Source organism: Paroedura picta, chromosome 10 (assembly GCF_049243985.1).
Source record: "Paroedura picta isolate Pp20150507F chromosome 10, Ppicta_v3.0, whole genome shotgun sequence".
Classification (NCBI taxonomy): domain Eukaryota; kingdom Metazoa; phylum Chordata; class Lepidosauria; order Squamata; family Gekkonidae; genus Paroedura; species Paroedura picta.
Window position 1 is genome coordinate 69,971,169 of NC_135378.1, and position 26,593 is coordinate 69,997,761.

Genomic DNA, 26,593 nt, shown 5'->3' on the forward strand with positions numbered 1-26,593 from the left:
ATGGCTAGCTAGAACTTGTTTGGCAGGAATGCTGTCAAAAAGTCCCACATTCCACCTTCTGTTTTAATAGCTAGTACCTGGCTTGAGCTTCTGAAATAGGACAACATAGATAAAAGGCACAGGGTCAATATTTGATACAATTTGGTGTGATGGTTAGGAGTGCGGACTTCTAACCTGGCATGCCGAGTTCGATTCTGCAATCCCCCACATGCAGCCAGCTGGGTGACCTTGGGCTTGCTGAGAAAATTGTTCTGACCGAGCAGTGATATCAGGGCTCTCTCAGCCTCACCCACCCCACAGGGTGTCTGTTGTGGGGAGAGGAAAGGGAAGGCGACTGTAAGCCGCTTTGAGCCTCCTTCGGGTGGAGAAAAGCGGCATATAAGAACCAACTCTTCTTCATCATCATCTTTGCTCCTGCCTTTTGTACAAAGAGGACAAAAGAAGTGTTGTATCTCACCAGGGTTTCTCAGACAGAACACAGATAATTAGATAAGGGAAAGCTTGCTCTGCTAAGGATGCCAATCCCCAGGTGGGACCTGGGGAACCCCTGGAATTGTACCTCATCTCCAGGCAATCAGTTCCCCTGGAGAAAATGGCTGCTCTGGAGGGTGGACTCCATAGCACAACACTCTGCTGAGGTCCCTCCCTGCCCCAAATGCCATCCACCCTTGGCTCCACCCCCAAAGTCTCTCCAAAGTATTTCCTAACACAACCCTGGGAACCCTATAGCCTGCAGCTTATAACACAAATTACCACCGTCACTCTAGGACTGACATCTTCAACTTGTAAAATTCCTGGAGAGTTAGAATTGGTGCTTTTAGAGGGAGGAGGTTGAAAAGAGGAGGGAATTCCACAGAGATGTGATATCAGGGAGTCCATCCTGTGAACTTATCTCTGCCATCTGGAGATCAGTTGAAATTCTAGGTGAACTCAAAGTCCCCCCTGGAGGCTGGCAACCCTAACAAGAAAAAGCAAAGTGTAGTTCTCTAGGGCTGGCTACCGTTGAATCAAAGTCTCTGGGATATATGGATACAGAAGGTCTTTGGCAGGGAGCTAAGGCTGGTCCTGATCCTCAGGCTACTGGCAGGGTCTTCTGGCAGGCCGACTCTGGCTGCAGTTTTAATAAATGGTTGTTGAGAACAGTGTGCAGAATTTGGTTTTCTTCTTGTAAAATTACTCCCCACAGTAATATAACTGCTGGATTATCTAGCAAATTGCACAAAGTTATTACTTGTTTGTCAACCTGGAAATATTTGGTCAGCCATCCTCATCATTCGTCCGCTTAGAGTCATAGTCTTCAATAGCATTGAAGCAGCTTCTGCATACAGGATTGTGGCCCTGGTGCCCAAATACAAACAAACCTGATGGTTGAATGACCCAAAGTCTACATGGATAGCTGAAACTCAAGTAGTGCCAGGATAAATGCATCATGGATGCCCAACAAAAATCGAAAGCTGAAATGCTTCTCTGTGCTCTTAAGAGACTAATTAACTATGACACTGGAGGATCCATCTTTAGGAATTCCTGGGAGTTTTTAAAGTAAAACTAGTAGCCATATGGGACCTAAGTTTGAAATAGGTCACAAAAATGGGAGATAGTTTCCCTCTTCTACCCCATCTCGTTTTGCTCATGAAAACTCAGCAAGGGTTACCAGCCCAGCATTGTCAAGCCCCAGGAAGGTGTGGGTGGAGCCACAGTGAACAGCATTGCATCATCCTGTGACATCACTTCCGCTATGACACTGATTCTCCCTTCCCATCTTGCTCCTGCTGCTCTGCCCTCTGAAACCCACACACCTACACATGCTGTCCTGTTTTTAGAGGGGAAGAAGGGGGAGATGGACACCTGTCTGTTCTATCTTTCTTTCAGCTAATAACAGCTTGGGGGAAGGGATGACATTTTCAATGGATGAAACCATACTGGAATAAAAGAGCAAAATCTTCTCCCCTTCCCCCATCCTCCCTATATAACCAATTTGGATAAGGGACCCATGATGCTGGATTCTTTGAACAAAGATAAGATCCAATCCTGAATTTACCACTTTATTATGTATTATTATGCCTTATCTAAAAATAAAATTCAGGTGTTAGTGGAAAGAGCTGCCAAGTCTCAGGCAACTTAGGAGGACCCTGTAGCTTTTCACGCAAGGTGAGTTTGCCATCCCCTGCCCTTGTGTAGCAACCCTGGACTCCCTTGATGGTCTCCCATTCAAATACTAACCAGGGCCGACCCTGCTTAGCTTCTGAGAGATCAGGCTAGCCTAGGTCATCATGGTCAGGGTAAATCCATGTACAAACCATCAAATACCGTTTGTTCCAGCTATCCAACAGCATATTGAAATTTGCTGATGAGTGAAAGTTGTTTTCACAAATAGTAAATGTAAAGGCAATAGCAATATTCAACCTGTCCACATTCTTCTACATACAACTATACCTAATGTATAGAATCATAGAGTTGGAAGGGGCCATACAGGCCATCTAGTCCAACCCCCTGCTCAACGCAGGATCAGCCCTAAGCATCCTAAAGCATCCAAGAAAAGAAAGATGTCAACGTTCCTTAGGTGCTGTATACACTCAAGAGTGTAGGCCATTAGCAAGCCCTCAGCCAGTGGAAATGGAAACATTGTTTATAGCTTTAGCCATTACAATGTTTTCTGAGATTATCAGTTTATTGCTACTAAGCTAAAATGTGAGTCCCACCAATGCTTTACAAGGTCATTTTCTAGATTATTGCCGCCCAGTCCTTTTCAGTTAGCAAAAGACCTGCTGCTGGCTCACAATTTGATTGAGATGATAATGCGTGAAATCATTTGTTGTGACAGATGCTGTCTGTAGATACCAAATGCATAAGGACATTTATTTAAGAGTATATTATATTTGAACAGCTGAACCTGTCACTCTCACCATTGGGAAAGGGAAGAACCTCATGTAATGTTGAAACATGTGCATTACAGCTGTCAGGATTGTTTGTAGGGATGTACTCATCAACATCCATCCTGAGCCATGCCCATCTGTGTGTGTTACGTGCCAGCAAGTCCATTCTAATTTATGGTGGTCCTATGAATATGAATGACCTCCAAAAGATCCTCGCTGTCCATCTGTACATATTCCAAATGCCCCAAACATGAACAAGATTTCTGAAGTCATTCAGAAGTCATCGGAGACCTTCCAGTCTGGTAGTCATGCTGGTTCCTCACTTCTAGTCTCATTGTCAGGAAGAGTGGGAGGCAAGATGAAAAGAGAAAACAATTTAGGAGATGCATGCCGTAATACTGCTAGCTTCATTTCTCATACTAAAATGAAAAATGGTCCAAACTAAGTTCAGTTTTTTTCTTTTGTGTATCCTTTACAGTTTGAGAACTATGAAAAGGAAGACTGGGGCTACTGCAAATTGCTAAATAATTAGTCCAATACCTTCGTCCCCTAAAAATAATAGGTATTGAATAATCTATCCATTTTTCAAAATTCTATTTTAATTAGAATAAACCTTAGGCTTAACAGTATTGGCAATGCCTCCTGATTTCTTGTTTCATGCCTGAGATTATGTTCAGACATATTTCAAAGCAATTATTTTAATATTAGAATAAAGAACAACAAATATTCATAAGTGATCATAAACAATGAACAACACAACTACACCCTGACAAAAGAGCAACTCTTCCTAGTAGAAGGTCAACAGTGGGGATAAACATTGTCCGTCAAAGTAGTTGACCCAAGGCCATGATAGAGATGTTCAGTCAATCAGTTCAGTACCATATGACTCAAAACATGTTCTTAATCTCCAAATATTATAAATGGTCAATACAACGAAGAACTGTGAGATTAGGGCCTCTTCCACTTTAACTTTATTCAAATAGTTTATAAGTTCTAAGAAAGTTAGGGCATTTCCTCTCCTAATCTTAGATGCCTGCAAACTGATATTTTATTCCTAACCATTTTTATTGTAGCAGTGATTGACCAATGGAGAAAAAACCTACACCAATACTAAAGACAACATGGACTACCTTGCAGCTTGTATCCAACCGCATGTTCTAAAGGCTCACATTTTTTTCAAACAGGTGGTGAGCTGCTGATTTCTCCCTTCCTCATAGACCAACACTTTGCCACCTGTACTGACACACAGACTCCCATAACAAAATTTCTGGGGTCCCAATAGACAACAGTAGGAGCAAGCAATTGACAGAATCATCATTCACTGTTCTGAAAATTGATTTAGCTACTGACTTGTACTAAGTCTGCGGGTTTGGTAGACATAGACTACAATGTTCTTCAAAAACAACAGCTCTTTATTGAATCCAACTCCAAGCACTGAACAGCAAACACTAGAACTCATGGAAATTATATACAATTCAGCCAGCCCACCAAGGACCCTGATTGGCCCTTAATGGAGGCCACAAATTGGTCCATTCCAATTAGAGTCTCAAGTCAGTTAGTGATTGGATAGCCTTCAAGCTTTCGTTTCCATATTGTTTTGTTGTACAGAATGTCCACATACATAACAATCTGTACTCTGCGTCCTCCCCCCCAATGGCAACCTAAAGCAGCTTACAATGTTCTCCTTTCCTCATTTTTTTCCTCACAACGACCCCGAGGGTAGCCTAGGCTGAGAGTGTGTGGCTGACCAAGGTCACTCATGGACTTTCCATCACAAAGTGAGGATTTGAACTTGGCTCTCCCGGCACTCTAGCCACTACATCACATTGCCCTTGAGTTTTTGGAATACTGTGAGTAGATTACATGCCATTTCTATGCAGATAAACCTAAATAATTTTTAAAATATGTAAATGGAAGGAGGAGTTTGGCATAGAGAAATAGAGGAAATGGCAATAACAACTTGTAGGTTTGATTTATACAAGGGAGGAAAGATCAAAATGGGGATTTTTCCAAGTTGAAGCGGTCAAACTCAGTAGCCTCCCTATTCTTCAAGTAAATCTATGTCCAGTTCAAGGCTCTCATTCTTCATCATCTTTGTCTGTGTATGACTCCCTCCAATACAGTCCACATTCTTCCTGTTATGTTGGCCACATGTCCCTTGTACACAGAACTTAATGCAAAAGCTAGTGGGATCTGTAAAGTTGTGATTGGATTCTCCCTGGTGCTATATTTGAAGTTAGCTATTCCTGCTTGGGAAATATTGAAGGAAGCCCCCAAAATCTTTGTTTTTAATCAGAGTAAGGAAAGATTTCAGCTTTCTCAGCCTGGCTGTTGTCTCGTGGAAGTTCCTTTTCCAAAATCACTTCTGCCTTGCGTGAGTCTCTACTTTCATGTCATTTTTCCTAGTACAATCATTTTTTTCATAAAATATGTGCCATTTCCAACATTATCTATACATCAATAAATCAGCATTCTACATATACATGCAGAATGGCATGCATCGTGGGCATAAAAGTTACATTTTAAACTGTATAACCAAAAACAAATAGATCTGTAGTACTAAAAAGTAAAAAAAAAGAGATCTGAAATTGTTGACAAAAATAATTTTTCAGTAATAAACTAGGGAACAATCGTTCATCCCTAAACCACGGTAGTGAAATTTCTAGGGGATGTTTGATGCTAAGAATTTTCCCCTGTTATCCTAGTCTGGGTCCTTACAGTCTTAGTGTACTATGATGATGACACCTCATAAACCAACAATTCAAAATGTGCAGAGATATGCAAATAATAGCAGCACGATTGATAAGTCCTGTCTGCATCTTTCCTCATGGACGGGGATCTCATGATGGCCTTTGCCGGCATTCATGTTTAAAAACAAATATCAACACAAAGTAGTCACGCAGTAGGGCACTTGTATGGCTTGCCTTTCAAATGAGTTTATTGCTCCTTCTTCCTATAATAAGCCATAACGATCTTTTGATTTGAATGAATAGCAAAGTTGTTTTGCATGCTCCTTTGCCTGCAATTAGCCAAACCCATCGAGGGCTGTGTGATTCTGCTTTTGATTACGAATGGGAAACACTCAGTGGCACCTGCAAGTAAGACAGTGGGTGCCCAGGCAAAGCCTGAAAGCCCAAATTAATTGGAACAGTGGTTAATCCTTATTAACTGCCAGACGCCTGTGAAGAGTTCACATGAGACCTTTTAAGGCACAAGAACCTCTGCCAAGAGAATGGCAGCAAAGACAGAAGTGTGCTGGTCGTTTGCCATTGTGGAAGTCCCCCTGAGTGCTGCTTTAGCTGCAGTGTGGCGAAAAATAAGAAATAACTTCAGGAAGGGATCTCTGAAATCCTATATGGTTCTGCGAAAGTCCTGTTCAAAACAGTGGACAGCTCTCATTTCTCTTTCACTGTTACACCTAAATCTAGTCAAGGATTTGGATTCTGCCATGGGCTAAAAGGGATTTTGCTGATTCTTCCATCCCACAGTAACCCAAACATTGGAAGGTGAATTTCCTCCAGGCCAGGCTGGATTGTGGAGATTTTTTGGGGGGGGGGGAATCACTTGGGCATGAAATTGGGGTCACTGTGGGTGGGCAGGTAGTTGTGAGTTCCTGCGTTGTGCAGGGGACTAGACAAGATGACCCTGGAGATCCCTTCCAACTCTATGATTCTATGATCTGGGAGAAAGGGAAACTGCCCTCCCAGAATTGCTTGGAGGGATTCGGAAGTCTCTTTTTCCTGCAGGAAAAGAAAGATAAACAAGCAGCCTTGTGCTCCACTTGCCCTTTCCCCTGGCTTGCTCTGGCTGTAGACTCTTAGGAGTCAAAAGGCAGGAAATAAAGCAATCTCCAGCCTTGTGCTCCTTCAGTGCCTGCTGGAACTTCACCTGACCCTTCCCCGCCCCCCATCAAGCGGGAAGGAGACAGAAAATTGGGACAGTGCAAATGCAGAAGGGCAACATGTTTAAAATTGGGGGAAAGGAAGGCTGTAGATATGGTTTCAAATCAACCAGAATTCGGCAATATTTACAGTGGGGGGAAATGTGAGTGCAGATTCTATCCTCCTCAGATAACCCATTCCGTAAAGTGCGTTTTCACTCTTTGCAACACTCTTTCGAGCCGACAGATGCAGAGATTCATGTGCAGAAACCTGGCTATATTGGGACATCGATGTGTAAGAAATCACCCTTTGCAATGTCTTACATCAAACATCCAGAAAATGAATTTAAAAAAAAAATCTCATCTGTATTCTCACTGGCATATCAGTTTTGAATTAGGCTGGTTAACTTCTCCATTTCAGCAATGTTGTATAACTTGTTCAGCCACTTTCCTATCAAAAGCAATGAATCACATTTCCTCCTGCTATGCCATTTGCCACTACTCACAAATTAGAGATTAATTACATTCCCACAATTTAATTTATGATTTAGAAGTCTGAGTGGGATAAAGTACTACTGATGTCTAACTTGGTAATGAATAGACTTCAAGCTGGGCGATTCAGAGACAACCTCCACACTTGGAAATTTCCTCACTGTTTCTCCAAATGAAACAAACTTTTGTCAAATAACAGAACTCAAAGCAGAACGTGGACTTATCCAATAGTGCTTTTTATCCCCATCTTCTGAACACTCAGACACAAGATAAGCAATTATACAAAAACAAAAACAAAAAAATTGAAAACCTCTCAGCAGATTGGCTCATAAATCATTAATGCCTATGCAATTTTTTAAAAAGTAGCTGCTATGTATTTTTAGTGCGGTGGTTTAACATTTTAATGAACTAGCAATTTATTGCTCTACGGTCAGCTTATTGTTGCAGGATTTTGTGGGCCTCCTTTGTTACTGTTTTTGTTAGCATCAGGCATCTACTCATTGATACACGTTAAATTATTCAAAACTGAATAAATATATAAATCCTCAAACAGACTGCCAGTTGGTTTGCAGCTCAGACAAGATTGCGTTTGGAGATGCCAGTTCCTGGGGGGGGGTGGGTGGGATCCCCCAGAATTACAGGCTATCTCCAGACGAAAGAGATCAGTTCCCCTGGACAAAATGGCTGCTTTGGAGGGTGAACTCCATAGCATTATACAGTACTGAGGTCTCTCCCTGCCACGAATCCTGCCCATTCTCCACTTCACCCCCAAAATTTTCAGGTTTTTCCCAATCCAGAGCTGGCAACCCTAACTGCAAAGTTGTTTGTGAAACCTCACAATACTCCGAGGTTGTATATTAGTTTCTACAACATCCTTTTTCACTGAAAACTGTTTGGTGTTGTCTAAAACTGTGGGATACCAGGCTAGTTTCTTTCACAGTGTATTAAGGCAAAAAATCACCCTTAACCTTGGCAGCCGCCCACACTCACATTTGACAGAAAGTGAAGGGGCACTTCCTGGAATGAAGCAGCAAGGGAAAGGCAGGTGCCTCATCCTCCCTTCCTGTCCCAACTGTCAGAACCCACAAACGCCTCTGTGGGGGGCCTGCCCCCCCCCCCATCAAGCTTACTTCTGCTTTTGAAGCCTCGGTGGTGGGAAAGTGAAGTTAAAATGATGTGGAGCACTTGCAGGAAAGAGTTGGTGGACGGGAGAAGAAGAAGAAAAAGAGGAAGAAGAGTTGGTTCTTATATGCCGCTTTTCTCTACCCGAAGGAGGCTCAAAGCGGCTTACAGTCGCCTTCCCTTTCCTCTCCCCACAACAGACACCCTGTGAGGGAGGTGAGGCTGAGAGAGCCCTGATATTGCTGCTTGGTCAGAACAGCTTTATCAGTGCCGTGGCAAGCCCAAGGTCACCCAGCTGGCTGCATGTGGGGAAGCGCAGATTCAAACCTAGCTCACCAGATTAGAAGTCTGCACTCCTAACCACTACACCAAATTGGCTCTCCGCCAAGCTGGAAAGAAAATGGGTGGGAATCCTCCTCTTATCCTCTCCATGGTAGAAATATGAGGCAAACTTTTAAAAAATCTAGAGATACTGCCCAGCTAATGCATACCTCTGCCCTTAATTTCTAGGCTCACATTTTTTTAGGAATCCATGTTAAAAACTTTTAAATTGAATTTCACTGCCAGCGTTCTCCAGGAACCTATTACAGAACTTAAATTAGTTTCCTTTGGGTTCTGTTTTATTATTTTTTATAATGCTGAACTATTTTTCCCTTTCACAATAATTCTGGTGTTTGCGTTTGTTCCCATTGTACAACTTTCCCCGGTTACCCAATTTAATTTCAGTACTAGATTGTGAGCAGATTGCCACTATATTCGTGGGAATATATTTTCCAGTCTTCTTAGTCTACAGAAGGAAAAGCTGTTTAATTTTCTCCCTTGCAAGTATTTGTATTTTATTTGGACATCCATTCCAAGTCTGCTTTAAAATTTATTAAAACTGTAAAAACTTAAACGTCATCAATTAATTTTAAAAAGAGATGTTTCATCGCAAAACCCTGAAAAAAGATAGCTCTTGATAACATCATAGCTTACTGATTAGACTAGCAATAATCAATTCTGTTCCACTGTCGACTTACTATGAGAATTGAGATTTCTATTATTTCAGCTTCTTAGTCTGAAAACACAGCATCCTGTTCCATTCACTGTCTTCTCATTCCCAGCTCACATGGATAAACTTGGCATTTGGGTTACCAAACAAAAAAGCTAAAAGCTTTGGTACAGGGGTAGTCAAACTGCGGCCCTCCAGATGTCCATGGACTACAATTCCCATGAGCCCCTGACAGTGAATGCTAGGCTGTTTGGATTCCCCAGTGCTATGAACATGATGCTCATACTAAGCATGAGTGATGACTAGCCTTCCCATTAATGGTAGAAGTCAGGTGCCATAGAATATACGAAGTACAGGAAAATGCGCACAATTCATAGGAGGAGGGATGCAATAAACATAAAATTAACATTTTGTTGCCAAAAAAAAGGCATGGTCTTGGAATCTGGCCTCCAATTTATTTGAGACTGATACCCCCGTTTGAATCTGAGACCCTGCTGGCATGCTGCATGGTGTCCAAAGCAACTGTGGCTTCAAGCCACATTGGTTTCCATCTGGAATGGCTGCCTTCCATCACTCAGTCTGTAAACAGGGATACAAATCTAGGGTTGGAGTAGCTAAACGAGATCAGGCATGTTGTGATACAGGATTATCCAGTACTAATAATGTTCATTTCTGTGCAAATGGCAGCCAAGCAATCTAATGAGAGACGTTGCTGAGCTACTTTTTGGCTTTTTGTACCACTGCTTCCAAGCATGCCCTGCCTCCTCTCTATGACAGTTCTGACACCAATATGCTGCTTGATTTACTACCATCATATTAAGAATTAGAATTCAGGTTGAGTGTTTTTGGTCAGCTACTCCTGAATCCTGACCCAAAGGTTCTGGTAGCCGGACACAAGATGCTTTGGATCAGTGGTCCCCAATCTTTTTATCTCCGGGGACCGGTCAACTCTTGACAATTTTACTGAGGCCTGGGGGTGGGTAGTCTTTTGCCAAGGGACGTCACTGCCACCTGAGCCCCTGCTCAACTTGCTTTCCCGCTGGCGCCCCTGACTTCCCGCCATCCACTTGGGGGCGCTGCCAGCAGCAGCTGCGCAGTGCCACACCAAGGAGGAGCCCCAACCCTGGCGGCCGCCAGAAAGCACCAAAGGTGAGCAGAGTGGCAGGGCAGCCCCCGAGGCAGCAGCCGGGGAGGATGAGGAGGAGCCGTGGACCACTGCTTTGGATGATTCTATTCAGGTCCCATCATGGGCAAACATTTCTTTAAAAAAAAACAATCAGTAAACATTGTGACCCTGAGCTCGATGTTTCATTAATTAGACAACCAGGCCATCCTGATTTTGTTTTAGAGTGACTTGAGACTGTATCTAGAATAGATGCTGGGTCCTCTGAGAAGGACAACTTGGCCTTGATGGAGTCAGAGTTGACCCACTGAAGGGGTTTCATAGCTTGAAGTGTTTCTGAATCAACCTTGACAACAGTTGGAGGAGCAGATGATAAGTCAGGAGAGCCTTCTGTGAATTATAGCTAATATGGAAGCTCACATATGTACAGAAAAGTAACTGTCACCCTCAACTGCTAGGAGTGACCACAATATACTTCACTACTCATACTTTTACGATGCCTTTTGCTGTTTGTATATTTTGACACATCAGAAACCTGTTTTACAGTGCTAAATGAATGGTAACCACAATTGTTTTAGTGCTAGCAGAACTGATCTGAGGACCGCAACCAGAGCACCTGATGCCTGGTAGGGTCCCTCTTCATTTCTGAGACTGTTTCCGCATGAGAAAACTGCCTCTGGACAGCCTCTGGTTGCTGGTGGGTTTTAGAGCCCCTTCCACATCAGCCTTCTCCTGATCATCCAGGCATGCATGCTCCTTGCTGTTAAGTCTACCGTTTCATCCAGGCGTGCATGCTCCTTGATGTTAAGGCTACCGTTAACACAAAATTACTCTTGGGGTCCAGTTACCATGTCCAGCCACTCACAATGAATCCTACCCAGAACAATTTAATCCCTCCCAGCTCTCACAACGAATCCTACCCAGAACAATTTGATCCCTCCCAGTTCTCACAACGAATCCTACCCAGAACAATTTAATCCCTCCCAGAACAATTTAAACAATTCCAGAGGGCCTGCAAAATGGAGCTATTCTGCCAGATGTCTTAATACCTAACTTGCATGATTGTTTTTGTATTCACTGTCAGCCACCCTGAACTGACCAGGGGATGATGATAATGATGATGATAATTTGTTGTTGTTGTTAAGCAACCTCATTTTCATGGTTCATATTTCTCAATTTAGGGTAAAAAATCAAATTAAAAAATCAAAATTATTCTCCTATTGCTTGGAAAAACTGAGGAGGCATTCAAGAGCTGTAGAGAAGCAGTATCACCAGAAGCCTGATCAACTTGATTTATGAGTCAGTGTGTCTGCCAAACTGACACAAAGAGCTACCTGTTCATTGAGAATTGTAGTAATAGAGTATAGAAATGTAATTTGCTATGAAAATGACTGTATGATGTAGAGCAAACACAGTTTTCAACACTATTGGATATTGATTTCTGTCTTCTAAAGATGTCAGACTGAACATAAGCATCAGTATTTCTGGACAATGTTAAAGAGCCAATGCTATCAAGGCCAGATCTCTAGAACTAAAGGTGAAATGTATGGATTTCTAGCCTAGGCCCTAATGTAAATTATTATTATTATTATTATTATTATTATTATTATTATTATTATTATTATTATAAACTTAACCAAATCCAGTGCTGAATAAAACCATCCTCGATTGACTCAGAAAGATTAAAAATGAGGGGGCCAGGTACATCTCCTTGGGGAGGTGGTTCCATAACCATGGGGCTGCCATTGAAGAGGCCCTCTCTCACATCCGCAACAAATGAGTTTCTGTGGTTAATGGAACATCCATCTGGTTGACTCAGGAAATGACAAACACAGAAGAAATAGAGTTGTTCCAATAGAGAGGCAGGACATAGCACAAGCAGTCAGGGGCTGCAATGCAAGGTCTGATTGAATAATTTCTATCAGGCTTCAAAGAAAGCCTTTCAGCATAACTGTCACCCATGTTTATGTTCCAACTACAGATGTTGAAGAGGAAGAAATTGAAAGCTTTCATGCAAGTATCTAGGAAGAAATAGTTTACATGCCTAAACAATGTGTATTGTTAATCATAGGTGACTGGAATGTAAAAACAGGGAACAAAGTAGAACCGAGTATTGTCAGAAAATGTAGGATGGCAGCATATAACAAAACAGAAGAGCAACTCATAGAATTCTGTGATGAAGACAGTTTGTTCATTGTGAACACATTTCAAGCAACTGAAGACACAATTGTATATGCAGACATTACTAGATGGCCAATACAGAAATAAAATAGATTACATAATCAAAAGCATAATATGGAAAACTCTCTGCTAAAACAAGACCAGGAGCTGATTGTGTATTGTTAACACTGAAAATTAAGCTGAAGAAAAACATCAGAACATAGTGCCAAAAATACAATAAAAGTAACATTCCGAAAGAGTTCAAAGGCCATGTAAAGAACATATTTGCATTACCACGTGCAAGTGAACATGAACTGTAGGTTGAAACGAAAGATGTTATCAAAGAAAAATAAGTAAAAACTATTCCTGTAACGAAAGGAAATGAAAATTCTTGCTGGATAATTGATGCAACTCTTAAAATTGCTTTTTTAAAAAGTAGATGAGAAGCAAAAACAAAAAAGGTGACAGAAATAAAGTCAGAAGTCTAAATGTGGCATTACATAAGCAGGCACATGGAGATGAAAAGAACCACTATAACAACTAGTGCAAAAAAAAAAAAAAAAAGGAGAGAACAACAAATAAGGTAGAATAAGAGTTCTGCTCCACAAGATCCAAAAAAAAAAAAAAAAAAAACCAAGGAGAAATTTAAAGCACAGTTAGGCAAGAGTAACATGAAAATATATTAACTCAACAGGACAAAATGAAGAAAAAATGGCAACAATACACTTAAGATCCATACAGAAAAAAATGAAAGGGTGTTGGATTTTTTCCAAGAAGAACCTTTTGAAGATAAAACTGCAATTTTAGAAAGTGACAGCTGCACTCAAAGCAATTGGGAGAAACAAATCACTAGGAACAGATGGGATATCAGTAGAGCTATTTTAATTGAAAGAAAGAGGGTCCTTCAAAATCTTAACAAGAAATTGCAGCAAATATGGAAAACAAAACAATGAACTACAGGCTGGAAACACTTTGTCTAGACTCCAGTTCCAGAAAAGAATACGTCAAAGACTGCAACAACTATCAGAACATCACATTAATTTCTCACAAAAGTAAAGTAATGCTCAAAATCTTACAGCAAAGGCTATTACCATATATGAAATGAGAAATGCCAGATATTCAAACTGGATTTAGAAAGGGAAGAGGCACTAGAGGTCATACTGCAAATTTACATGGAGCAAACTAGAGAATTTCAGAAGGAAAACATCTTGTGTTTCATAGATTACAGAAAAGCTTTTGATTGTGTGGATCATGAAAGGTTATGATTGGTTTTAAAAGAAATTGGTGTGCCACGTCGGATTATTTTGATGTACAACCTATACTCTGGACAAGAGGCCATTGTTAGGACAGAATATGGAGAAACAGAATAGATCCCAATTGGGAAAAACATCCGACAAGGATATATTTTATCTTCCTATGTGTTCAATCTGTATGCAGAACATATCACAAGGAAAGATAGATTAGATTTAGATCGCTCAGGAATTTTTGATAGGGATGAATTAAATTATCAGTGTCTCAATTGCCTTCATAAATATGCCAGCAGAATAGATTAATAGTATCCAGGTATATTCCCAGAGCAGGGCATCCACAGAAGATCTATGCAGGCTCAGATGGCAAAAGGCATCCCTTCAGCTTAGAGATTTATGAAGTGCTGGCTTTAGATGTCATGAAGGCTTAGAACAAAATAAGCTCCTTCTGATGGTACAGAATCCACAGATGAGACTCAAAAGTGATAGCAAAGGAGAATAGAAAGCAACAAAAACTACACCATTCCCATACTCCTCCAAAAATTACATATATAGCAACCTTGTTTATATGCTTCATATTTTTAAACTGCAGTATTAGGATGCAAAATCAAAAATAGCCTCCAATTTTTGGGGGAAACCTTCAAGATGGCAGCAATGCAATATCACCAGAACCATGATGACATTGATTGATGAGTCTGCGTGTTTCCCAGAATGATACAAGATGCAACAAGGAGTGTAAAAATACAATATACTATGAAAAGCAATGTATGATTTAGAACGAAAACCATTGCCAACACTGCTGCATATTGATTTTAATCTACGTCAGGGTCCCCTGACATAAGGTGATGATTTTTGCATGTGCCCTGACTCCGCTGCATGAAGTCTCACAGTGGAGCAACTTTGCTATGACCAATCAGCTTTAGGTCTAGTGTGAGTCTGAATGAGTAACAACCAGAGAGCTCCAACCTGCTTCCTGGGCCATAAATAATATATTTCAAACTCCTTTACTGCAGGTTTGTGGCAAAGCAACAATGAGGGATTTCAGATTGAAAAAGATGACCTTTATTTCAGTTTGAAATGCTTTTGCGGATGCTTTATGCCTCCATTTCAGATGACCGTATCAAAAACCAAACGTCTTTTTCACCCTGAATATGCTGACTTAAGATTTTGGGGGGTTTATTGATGGCACTGCTGTCTAGCCTCCTGTTCAGCAGTGAGAAGATTTATTTAGAAAACATGTATGTTGCCGCTCTAGAAACCAGCTGAGAGTGCCTCAAACGTTAAGTAGTACACCAAAATGTCAGATCTCTGCTGTCTGCCACTTTGATATGGGAGTGATGTTTGTCAGGTCGGGCTGCTCTTGCTCATCTTCCTTTTCCTATTGAGGTTGGAAACTGGGCACATGGCATCACTCAGAGGACAGGATTCTGCTCAGTGGCCTTGAATGGCAGGTACCTTACTGTAGATCAGGGTAGTCAAACTGCGGCCCTCCAGATGTCCATTGACTACAATCCCCATGAGCCCCTGCCAGCATTCGCTGTCAGGGGCTCATGGGAATTGTAGTCCATGGACATCTAGAGGGCCGCAGTTTAACTACCCCTGCTTTAGATGTTTGGGTGGGAGGACCTCTTTCACTTATAAAGAGAAGTGAGTAGCATTATTGATTTGTTTAGCGCTGTGGTTTACATGGTGCACTAGGAAGAGGAAAGCCCAGTTTCAAGTGCTCCTCTAAAAGGTCTGCTTTTTCATGGAAGCAGGAAGGCACCACCTGTTTTGTGCATTCAGATGCACTGGAAAGTGCCCCAGGGATTAGGGAAGATGCTTGCATTTCTTAACCAATCAACTTGCAATTGTTTATCACTAGGAATATGTGATATCAGAGTGAGTACAGCAGGTATAGAGTGAAATATAATTTGCGTGTGTGTGAAAAAGAGAGAGAAGTAGGTTCCCTTTGGAGAGAAAAACGGAATATGAATGACTTAAATAAATATAAATATAGTAGGAGTGTCCTGGCCGTCTGCTGATGGACTACCATTTAACAATAAGCACAGACTCGATTTTAGCTGAATCATGATTCTAACTTCATGCCCGACTTTGCTCCAGCAGTTTCGATAGGTCTTCAAAATGGCTACATGTTTAAAATATACACTTCCTTGAAATCACTGCTTTTCCTTGACAGGCACATGAACATGTCTTGCTGAGAAAATTGGACCACTTCCAATATTACATTTTAAATATATTCAAGTGCATAAGTGTACCCGATGTAAAGTGTCAATGAGAGGCTCTCATTTTTGAAATCACATGTAGCCGAGGGGCAGCACACCTTACATAGACAGAATTATGACTTCATCATGGCTTCAGGTGGGAGTCTTGTTTGTATCACATGATGCAGATGCCTTACACTGGTCTGTCCAAGGAAGTATTGTTGATTCTTGACTGGTAACTGGTCTCATATTCTCAGGGCTTTCGTATCACCTGCTACTTCATTGCTTTGACTGAAGTTGCCGGGGATTGAACCTAGGAAATTCTTAGTGTTGACAACTCTATGTTGGGAAATTCCTGGAGACATTGAGGGTGAAGCCAGGAGTGGGCAGAATTTGGGATGGGGGGGGGGGGAGGAACCTCAATGGAATATAATGTTATGAAGTCCACCCTCCAGGGGAACTGGTCTCTTTAGTCAGAAGATGGCCTATCATTCCAGGGAATCTCCAAGTCCCATCTGGGGATTGGCATCCTTAGAAATTCTAGATGCAAATTTGCTCTACCACCGAGTCACAGACCCTCCTCTTGTATATGTCTTCATATACGAGCTTCTTGTACATATAAACTAGCACAATAAAATAAAATCAGAGTCCAGAGGCACCTTTAAGACCGAAAAAGAATAAATCTTTGTTGGTCTTAAAGGTGCCACTGGACTCTGATTTTGTTTTATTCTGCTGCTTCAGACGAACACGGCTGCCCACTTGAATATAAACCGGCAGGTGAGGAAGACAATCCTGCCATCTAAAGTGGAACCATTCTGAAGGTCGCCTTTTCACTCTGCTCGATTCGTCTTGTACAGTCAGTGAGCCATGAGCTCCCTGTGACTATATATCTGATGACAGGTCCAGGTTTGCCATTGTATGTACCTTTTGAAATGGCTCTTTGGCTATTTCCTGACGATGTAATTGTCTCAAAAGGTGTTGGAGAAAGAGAGAAGTCAGCCAATATCCAGTCTGGAGCCATGGCTTCTGTCTGCTTCCTCAAGTACTAATTGATCCTGTTAGCTCATATCGAGTGGTAGCAAAGATGAGAACCAGAAGTGCCACTCAGAGTACTTTGCAGGAAAAGTGGGACAAAAATGCGTCGCATGTATAAATGATATTGCATAATAATCTTGAACAATAGTTTTGATCATAAAGACAGCTGTGCGATGGCAAGAAACAACAAAGGAGACATGAGAAATCCCAGAGTGATAGAGAGACAAAAGGGTCCCCATTTAATAGGCAATTTGTTTCTGTTCACATTCTTTTTCTGTGGCAAGAATTGTTGGATTTTTTTCAGTTGTGCAGTGTCAGTTTCATATCTCCTGATGTTTGACTCTTTCCTGCTTCAGAGATGTCACTTTGTGTCTCCTGATGCTCTCCTCTTGCTTCTGAACGTCTCTTGAATTGTCTAAACCAGGGATAGTCAACCTGTGGTCCTCCAGATGTCAATGCACTACAATTCCCATGAGCCGCTGCCAGCAAATGCTGGCAGGGGCTCATGGGAATTGTAGTCCATGAACATCTGGAGGACCACAGGTTGACTACCCCTGGTCTAAACCACCCCACCAGGCATTCGGGAAAGGGATGAAATCGATGGGATTTGTTCATTCGTAATTGTTCATTCATTTTATGTAACTTAACAAAAACAGCTTTCTCCGTTCATTGTTATTTCTGTGGAAATGAATGTGCACCCCTGTCAAGGAGTCACAGCCATGTGTCTGCTAGTTCTCCAGAAAGAAGCTTTTGCAATATGCCACAGAGAGCAAAGGCAGATGGGACAGAGTTTCTTTTAGCTTCACGATGCCAAACTTGACTCTTGTTCACATCATTTAGGGATACATAAGTTTGCATGCCAGTGGGAGTTTCTGACCCTGCTCCACTCCAGCTTCCATGCCTTTAGAAAAGAACAGAGCCTATATATGTACAATATTCATGCCTATAGTGTTCAGATGTGTATTCAGATATGTGTGTATGAACGTACAAAAGTACTCAGGAAGAGTCGGCTGCCATTAGGGACAGAGCTTTTTCCACTGTCCTCCCCATCCTCTCTGATGATTACAGGTAGATTACAGATAGATTTGTGCATCTGATGGTTTATTATTGGTTGTTCATACTTTTAGCTACAATGAGTCATCACTGAGTGGAGAAAATAAATAATTCAAACAACATAAGTAAAGGCCTGTTGGATGAGTCCACCTAGAATCGCAGTGAAAAGGACATCTCGTCCAGCATCCTGTTTCACACAGTAGCCCTGCTGGAAACAAAACTATGATTTCTGGCATTTCTCCCTTTTTGGTACAGTCCTTTGTGCTCAGTCGGCTGAGTTATCCATTCCACCTAACTGTGGATCTCAACGCTAGGAACTACGGCAAATGCTGTTTTCTGTTTGGCTGGCTGTGAACAACATTGGATTGATCTTTGCTTCGAAGAGGGAAAAGGAGATCTCCAGCCTGTGGTGTAACATATGTGTTGTTCCTTGTTGAGTTAAGCCACAAGTGCGCCATTACACATTATCAACTCAGACTGGAGTGTGAGCTCATCCCAGACTTGTTTCCCTTGGTGATGAGCAGTGTCAAAAATAACAACAGTGAATCATTTGTTATATGCCTGGCAATACCTTTATGCATGGCACTGTGCATGTAGTCCACTGTGCATGTAATCCACAGCCTGCAATGTGCCCAAATATTCCAAATTCCTGATTCCAAATCCATTTGTTTGCAAGTATAGATTGATCTGGAGGGAGTTTACTTCCGTATGCATACTTACGAAGACTGTCTGAAAGATTATTTCAGCAAGCTGCAAAGTTAATTAGCCTTCCGTTTCACTCTCACTTGCTAGACAATGGCCATGTTTCGATATATTTAACAGGTCTAATAAAGGAGATCTGCATACTAATGTGTGCATGCATGTTGTAAGCAGTGCAGGTTAAGTTTTGTAAAAATGTTCAGGTGTCTGTCATTCCCCAATGGCATACAAATGTTCAGGCAATGAAACATCATGAAATCTTTTTTGGGGAAAATTAAATCATTGCAAAACAGAATTCACAAAAGCAATATAAAAAAGAAATAAGTATGTGCTATACATTACAACAGTTAACCAGCAAACCAAAACGGCGAAACCTCAGGCTACATCTTAGCATATTAGGAAAATGTCGGAGAAAAATACATTTACTGAAAAACTCAAATGTTCTCAAATGACTTCAGTCTGAACTTGCAAAGTGCAAAATAATTTCTATGATACAAAGAGGGAAGATCCTTGTCAGAGCTGGGGCGGGTTTTTTTGCCGGCTCCTACAGTGTTTGGGCTGTGCTATGAAATATTTTTAATAACATTTTTTATTTTGTTTAACACAAGATAGAAGAATACAAATACAGTAAAACAAATCAAGTTGCTATAATTTGAAAATTCTATGAATTAAGTACTGTTCCCCCACCATATTACGATCCTTTGTAAGTTATTTTGATACGAAACTCAAATAAGGGCCCCATTGTTCTCGGAAAACGTCTTCTGTTTTTCCATTAACTATAAATGTTAATTTAGCCATTTTGGCTAAGCACCAATTTATCTAACCAATGGTCTATTGAAGGTGCAACTTCCATTTCCTGGCCAATACCAATCTTGCCACTGTTGTCCTGTAGAAGAAGAACGTTCTAGTTTGAGCTGGAAGACACTGCTGCTGTGGAATTTTTTGTTCTTGCTGTTCCACAGAGACCGAAAAATGGGGCCAGCATCTTTTCAACCCTCTGCCCTGCCGAAAAGCTTTCATATCCATGGATAAACAGGGTCCCAGTTTCCATCTCCTGGCCTAGATCCATATAGAGCAGTAGAATCATGAAAATGGTGAGAGGCTAACAACTTTTATTTCAGTCTAAGCTTCTGCCAGGCAGCCCCTCACTTCCTCAGATGCACTAAGGGTAAATTCCTAGCAGAGTTCTCTTTTGCTAGTGTTTTAGACTGATCTCTCTTTTTCACATTTCTTCACTCCTACGGTTGCTTACAACTTTAAGAGTAAGTGTACCTGCCATAGATGATTCTTTCATGTATCTGCTGAAGGGAGCTCTGGCATGTGGATTTTCTGCAACAGAACACTCTGGATCCTGTTTTGTCTCCACAGAGCCTTAGAAGAAGAGTTGGTTCTTATATGCTGCTTTTCTCTACCCAAAGGAGTCTCAAAGCGGTTTACATTCGCCTTCCCTTTCCTCTCCCCACAACAAACACCCTGTGAGGTGGGTGAGGCTGAGAGAGCCCTGATATTACTGCTCGGTCAGAACAGCTGTATCAGTGCCATGGCGAGCCCAAGGTCACCCAGCTGGCTGCATGTGGGGGATTGCAGAATCGAACCTGGCTCACCAGATTAGAAGTCTGCACTCCTAACCACTTTACCAAACTGGCTATCTTATATATATATTCAGAATATTCCTAGATTTCTCCACAGTTCTGACAGATGTAAGTTGGCAAACTTAATACGGATTTGTTACAATGAATGAAAGATACTCCTGTTTGTATAATATTCAGAAATTGCCCTTTTCCTTTCCAGGTGGTTAAAATGATGATTATTGTTGTGCTGACGTTTGCAGTCTGCTGGCTCCCCTACCACATTTACTTTATAGTTACTGGGATCTATGAGCACTTGAATCGGTGGAAATACATCCAGCAAATCTATCTAGCCACCTTTTGGCTAGCCATGAGTTCTACCATGTACAATCCCATTATCTACTGCTGTCTCAACAAGAGGTAAGGCTTAGACAGAGATTAAACACCATATATGTCATTTAAGATTGCATACTTTTTTTCCACTACTGATGTTGCAATGTCGGTGATGTTGCCAACACTGATGCCCCCCCACATTCCCAAACCCAACCCTCCTGCCTGTTGCCAGGTTCGCCTTGTAATGTTAAATGAATTGGCTCTCATTTCCCAGTGCTTCACACCTAGCATTGTTATTTATGTCATTGCAATGTGGGTTGATTCATTTATAACCAGATATAAATTCAGGAAATAAGTACATATGGGAAAGGAGCATCCAAGAAACTGTGTACCTTCAGCAAACAAAGTCAGCAGAAGGTAAACCTAGGCCATTTCATAGTGCATAGGGGATTGCATGTTGGAATGCTCCTAGCAACAGCAAAATTCCATACAAATAGGAAATTAAAACAGCTTTTCCCTTGGTGTCCTAGTTTTCTACATGCAGGGGAATTAGATGCTTGCACAAAATTTCTCGGGCAGACTCCCCAATAAAAACGCACTGCCATTATTTTCAGGTTTCGAGCGGGTTTCAAGAGAGCTTTCCAATGGTGTCCTTTCATCAGCATCTCTACCTATGACGAACTGGAGCTGAAGACAACCAGATTCCATCCGACCAGGCAAAGTAGCTTATATACCGTTTCCAGAATGGACTCCAACATGACCGTCGTGTTCGATGTCAGTGATGGAGAAAACCCCAAATCCAGCCGGAAGAAAAAAGCCCCTCCGCAGGAAGCCAGCTCCAATGGCTGCTCTCGCATGAGTTCCAAAACCACCTCCACAGTCTCAAGTTACATCAGCTCCCCCTATACGTCCGTGGACGAGTACTCCTAAAGCCATACGAAACTGTACTGTCGGTGGTGGAGAATGCAGCTCACAACTGTGCCATTTCTGCTCTGCCTTCAAACCAGCCAGGCTTCTGAGAGGCAAGCCAGGCTTCGGTTTGTGAATGCTGACTGCATGTAGATATTATATGTGTCATCCTAAGCCTATTTTGTATACTTGTTCAGGCCCAGCTTTGGTCTTTGTGTTCTGGGAGCAAACAACAGTGATCTACCTGGCACCGGTTTACATTCCATAAGGACTCAGTGCCAAGCTATAAATAGGAACGTTGATCAGAACTGTACAATACATAGCCACGATATCTGCCTGATCATTGTTTTTGATTTGAATGATTGATAGTTCTTGCCTCAGTTGCGGGATTGCAAAATTGGCCAGTTGGGGAGGCACAAAAGTCAGAAAGTTTCTCATATTTAATTCAAACATTTGAGCAATTTTTTTAAAAGCAAAAAGACAAATTATAAATAGCATACATATATGTAAAGACTAGGGGCCAAGCCCATTCCATTCAGGAATACAACAGGCACTAGATTAGGGTGTGGGGGTGTGGAATAACTCTGCAGATGGCCTTTCCTCCCCCCAGGACCTGGAAAGGCTGCAGGCTGGAGGCTCCCAGGTAGGGAATTGACCAGCAGGGGCAGCTCTCACGCAGCAGGGATCTGCAGCCTCCGAGCCTCAGAGGGAAGTGGAAGGAGGAAGAGGTGGTCACGGGTGGGGGATGGAAGGTGATTGGCTGGCTGCTGGACAGACAGGCAAATCGGTTGGAGGAGGAGGCACTCAGAGGTGGGACAGCCACCCTGAGTAGGTGTTAAGTGCTGAGTGTCGCTTAAGTCATGAGACCTGCTCCTCCTCCAACCCCTTACCAGAAATATTAAGTGATACAGATGTGCACATGCCTTCTGCTGAATCAGACCATTGGCTCTTCTAGCCCAGCATAATCTATTCTGACTGATTGTGGCTCTCTGAGAGCTCAGGTACAGGAGAGTCTTTACCCAAACCTGCTACCCTTTTGTTTGGAGATGCAAGGGATTGAGCCTAAAACTTGTGTTCATGCAGTGCATGCACTCTCACACTGAGCTACAACTCTTCCCTCAGTTCTTTGAGGATCACATTTGGCTGACCTACCATGGGGCACAGCTGGAGCAAGGCTTCTGTTCTGGATGCAGGGACAGCTGGCCTGTTGACATTCAGCTCCTGGGCACAGTTCTTGGGCCACGAGTCTGAAGATTTGCTTTGTGCTTTTAAAACTACTGGTAAATTGGGAAAGACAGCAACCGGGGCTTCTCTGGCTCTCTCCTCTTCTAGTCCTGCTATCTGGTCCCCATCCTCACCTGCCAAGCAGCACATCTGGAGTATTTTTGCTGGAGAAATGGCTAGAAGGAGCTGGGAGACACTGGCAGGAGAAACCACAACTGCTACATCTCCCAGTTCATGGGTAGTTTCAAAGAGAGACAGCAAATGTCCCATGTAAAAGCACCCAGAGATGACTTCAGAATTCTCCCGACCAAATTGGCTCCTGAATTAATAGATGTCTGAATTTACCTGTCTTGTTTCCAGAAAGGAACCAGTGAATTAAGGATTCTCTTTTCCTCTATTATTTTATCCAAATTTTGTAGAAAGCACTGCACATCTACTGTTTGTCACAGTTTTCTGTCCCTTCAGTGGGCATGCTTCTTTCCCTCTTCCACACATGGGGGGAGGGGTGTTGCCCTCAATTTTGGTCAAGTCTGGAAGTTTTGAAATTACTTGTACCAAGATTCTTTTCCTGTGTTTTCCCAATGCATTACAGCCCACGAGCGCATAGTAAAAGATGACACAAAGCAAACTTGACAACAAACATACATGCAATCACCTGAAGCTTGCTGTTGTGCGGTGTTTCTTGGAACTTTATTTGTGCATTGCCAGTGTAAGGAAGGGAGACGATGATAAGGAACCCTGGAAGCTCCACGTGATCCAGTTGTGAAGTTAAGCAATTTCTCCACTGAGATCAGAATGAAAGATGCATGGAACACGGGGCAGAAAGCAATTCCGGAACACTGTGGGTATATTTGGTTGATTCTACAGGACCATTCTACATGCAGGAGCTCTAATAATCTGAAACTGTCCTATGTGCGTGTAACTGATATGAAAATTCTCCAGTACATAGCTACAGTTCAGAGCTGAAATTAGGATGATGAATTGTCTTCACCTTCTAGAGCAGGAAAGTGTTTTAAAAAAACGTTACCTTGTCTGTGAATGGCCTCATCTTGCTGGGATTTCTGTTTGTTTGTTTGTTCTGATTGGCATAAATCACTAACTCCTGTTCTAAATATAGTCATCATAATCCCTTGACTCTCTCCCTAGCCACCACATGAGCTTATGTTCTGGTTAATGTTGAACTCCGTAGAATGAAGCAACATTTAAGTGAGCATCAGGATTCAAGTCCTGTCGCACGCTGAAGGTCAACGACATTTCCAGGGTCTAAACTTTAGAGAATCTACGCTCCATTCATCAGATAAGTGAAGATACGACAGGAAACTGCTGGGGACCTTGTCTGTATATCTTCCATTTCTGTCACCACATCTTTGCCTTTCAAATGCCTCAAAAGTGACAAGAGTCTGGGAAGAGGGAGTCAGGAAGGTAGAAGACATTCTGATTCCAGTGGCGAGGAGGCAAGGGGGCAAGCCATACGGAGTCCAAGGGCTATGAGCGGCTGACCATTGCCCTACACCTGTGTCTATAGCCTTTTCTGGTGGTTTGAACCTCCATTCGAATGATTGTTTCATCCAGCTTTATAGGAGCAGTTGAGCACATCTGTAACATGCTTTGGGTGAACTCAGCAGTCCTGCAGATGTGCTTCAGATTGCGCTTGCATCTTGAGATTTTTTTTAAGCTGCGCGAAGAAGACATGGAAGAGTTTGTGCTAAAGGTGCCAAACCACGCTGCCTGATTTGAAAAGCAAGGCATTTATGGCAGAAATACGGATTCTAACAAATCGAGTGATGGACAGGTGGCGGAAAGGGCTATCCAGTTACAGCCAGCTTATCGCAACCCAAGGGGGTTCTCAAGGCAAGAGATGAGCAGAGATGGTTTGCCATTGCCTGCCTCTTTGTAGCAACCCTGGACTTCCTTGGTGGTCTCCCATCCAAGTACTAACCAGGGCTGATCTTGCTTAGCTTCCAAGATCTGACAAGATCAATCTGGCCAGGGCCATCTAGGTCAGGGCTAGTGGTTAGCACAGCAATCCTACAGAGTGACCAATAGACTGTACATTAAAAGCAGCTGTTAACATGGTTGATAAATATGAATATGTTTACATTGTTGAGCACATTTGTTCCACTTAAACCCGTTTGTTTGTACAGGTTTAAATATTGTAATATTTTTAAAGTATATGTCTTTCCACACATGTGCAATGGTACATGGTCAAAAGTTCTGAAATAGAAAAGTGACAGAGAAGCGTGTCCTTGATATTATTTTCTGGTTCTTTGTTTACTTATATTTTCTTCAGAGTCGCAAGAATCAAGTTGTATTTCAGGATCTAGAATACAGCAATAGAAGACGAGTAAAGGAACTAAAAATCTAGATATTATGATGAAATTAATTCCATTTTTAAAGGAAGGAGTCTTCAGGATTTAGGACACTTTTGTTTAGCACTAGAGATCAGTGGAAATAAGAGATAAGATCCTATATGCGGAGGTGTGTTTGGAGAAGTTCATGAATAAGGAGGCTATATCAAAAGCGGAATGAAGCATCAGGTCTAGATAGGGGGGAACTTAAATGGAATAAGAAAATTGCATCATTAGATCACTCAACATGACTGAAGCCTGTTTCCTGATTTGCAAGAAACAATGGGAAGTGTTTGAGTAGTTTTAGTGAGTGTGGGACGGAACCCAAGAATCACCCCCCATTGCCCTTCTCCAGGGCTTGGCCCAAGCAAAAGGCAGCCTTTGCCCTGTGCACAGTGGGTGCCAGCTGATGCTGCTGGAAGCCATATGCCCAAACTATAGGTGGAGAGATCCTGAGCAGTGGCAGGTTTCTGCTCCTTTTCATCCCTCCATTGGGGGCAGAGCCATGGGCAGTGGCCCAAATTGCCCATTGGCTAATACCATACTTGGTATTTAAAAATGTATGTAACTGGCCAGTAGAAAGACCCCACAGGGCACCAAAACACCTCTGGAAGACTACAGTTCATTCCAACCAGCCTCAGTGTTAAAATACAGATGCGGGCTAGAAGCAGGGTGAGGGAGATGCTGAGGGAGCAGTAGAAGGGAAGTGTAGGTCAGCCGAAAGCAACATCAAGGGCTGTTAGTAGCCAGACCCCTCCTCAGGGCACCTTACAGTCAGCAAAAACATAAATGCCCTTCCACATCACCTCCAAATATTAATCTGCAATGCACTGTCTGGCAAGAACGGGCACTGGAATAGATGCCATGCATCCGTGCGCCAAAGGTACAAAGTCTTCTCCCAAGCAACCATCATGGATGCTAGCCAGGTAGCAGGTTTCCAGGCCTTTCCTGGGCTCTTCAGATTAGATTGGTGAGTTTGCTGGGGCTGGTTAATGGCTTGCTTTGTCTCTCTCCAGTCAAAGCAGGGATGCTTAGCCTATGGGCAATAGGACCTCCAGAAAGATGCTGCTGACGTCATGAACTCCCAAGCTCTTCTTCCCAGTCACACCCACAAAACTCAATTCATAAAAGCATACCCCACTTTAGCAATCTCCTGTCCTGTAACTGTCCTGTAACTGTTGAGAAACATTAACATCTTTATTTCTACCCCTGTAGAGCAATCACAGGTATTGTCTACCATCTGGGAAATCATTATGAGCTCACCCTGGGTATTGTCCTCATTCAGGACATACCCATCACCTGCCTTCTAGTTTCTTTATCATATACAAGTAA

At 42.2% G+C, this 26,593-nt stretch overlaps 1 protein-coding gene across 1 annotated transcript in view; it reads left to right on the forward strand.

Moving 5' to 3' along the window:
* The window catches only part of TACR3 (tachykinin receptor 3), a 41,676-nt gene extending 16,525 nt beyond the window's left edge, over positions 1–25,151 (forward strand). The window contains exons 4-5 of the mRNA XM_077300736.1: positions 20,671–20,867; positions 21,395–25,151. Coding sequence (XP_077156851.1) covers positions 20,671–20,867; positions 21,395–21,710 — 513 coding nt within the window. The 3' untranslated portion in view covers positions 21,711–25,151. The remainder of the gene's footprint in view (positions 1–20,670; positions 20,868–21,394) is intronic.
* Positions 25,152–26,593: the final 1,442 nt, after the last annotated feature.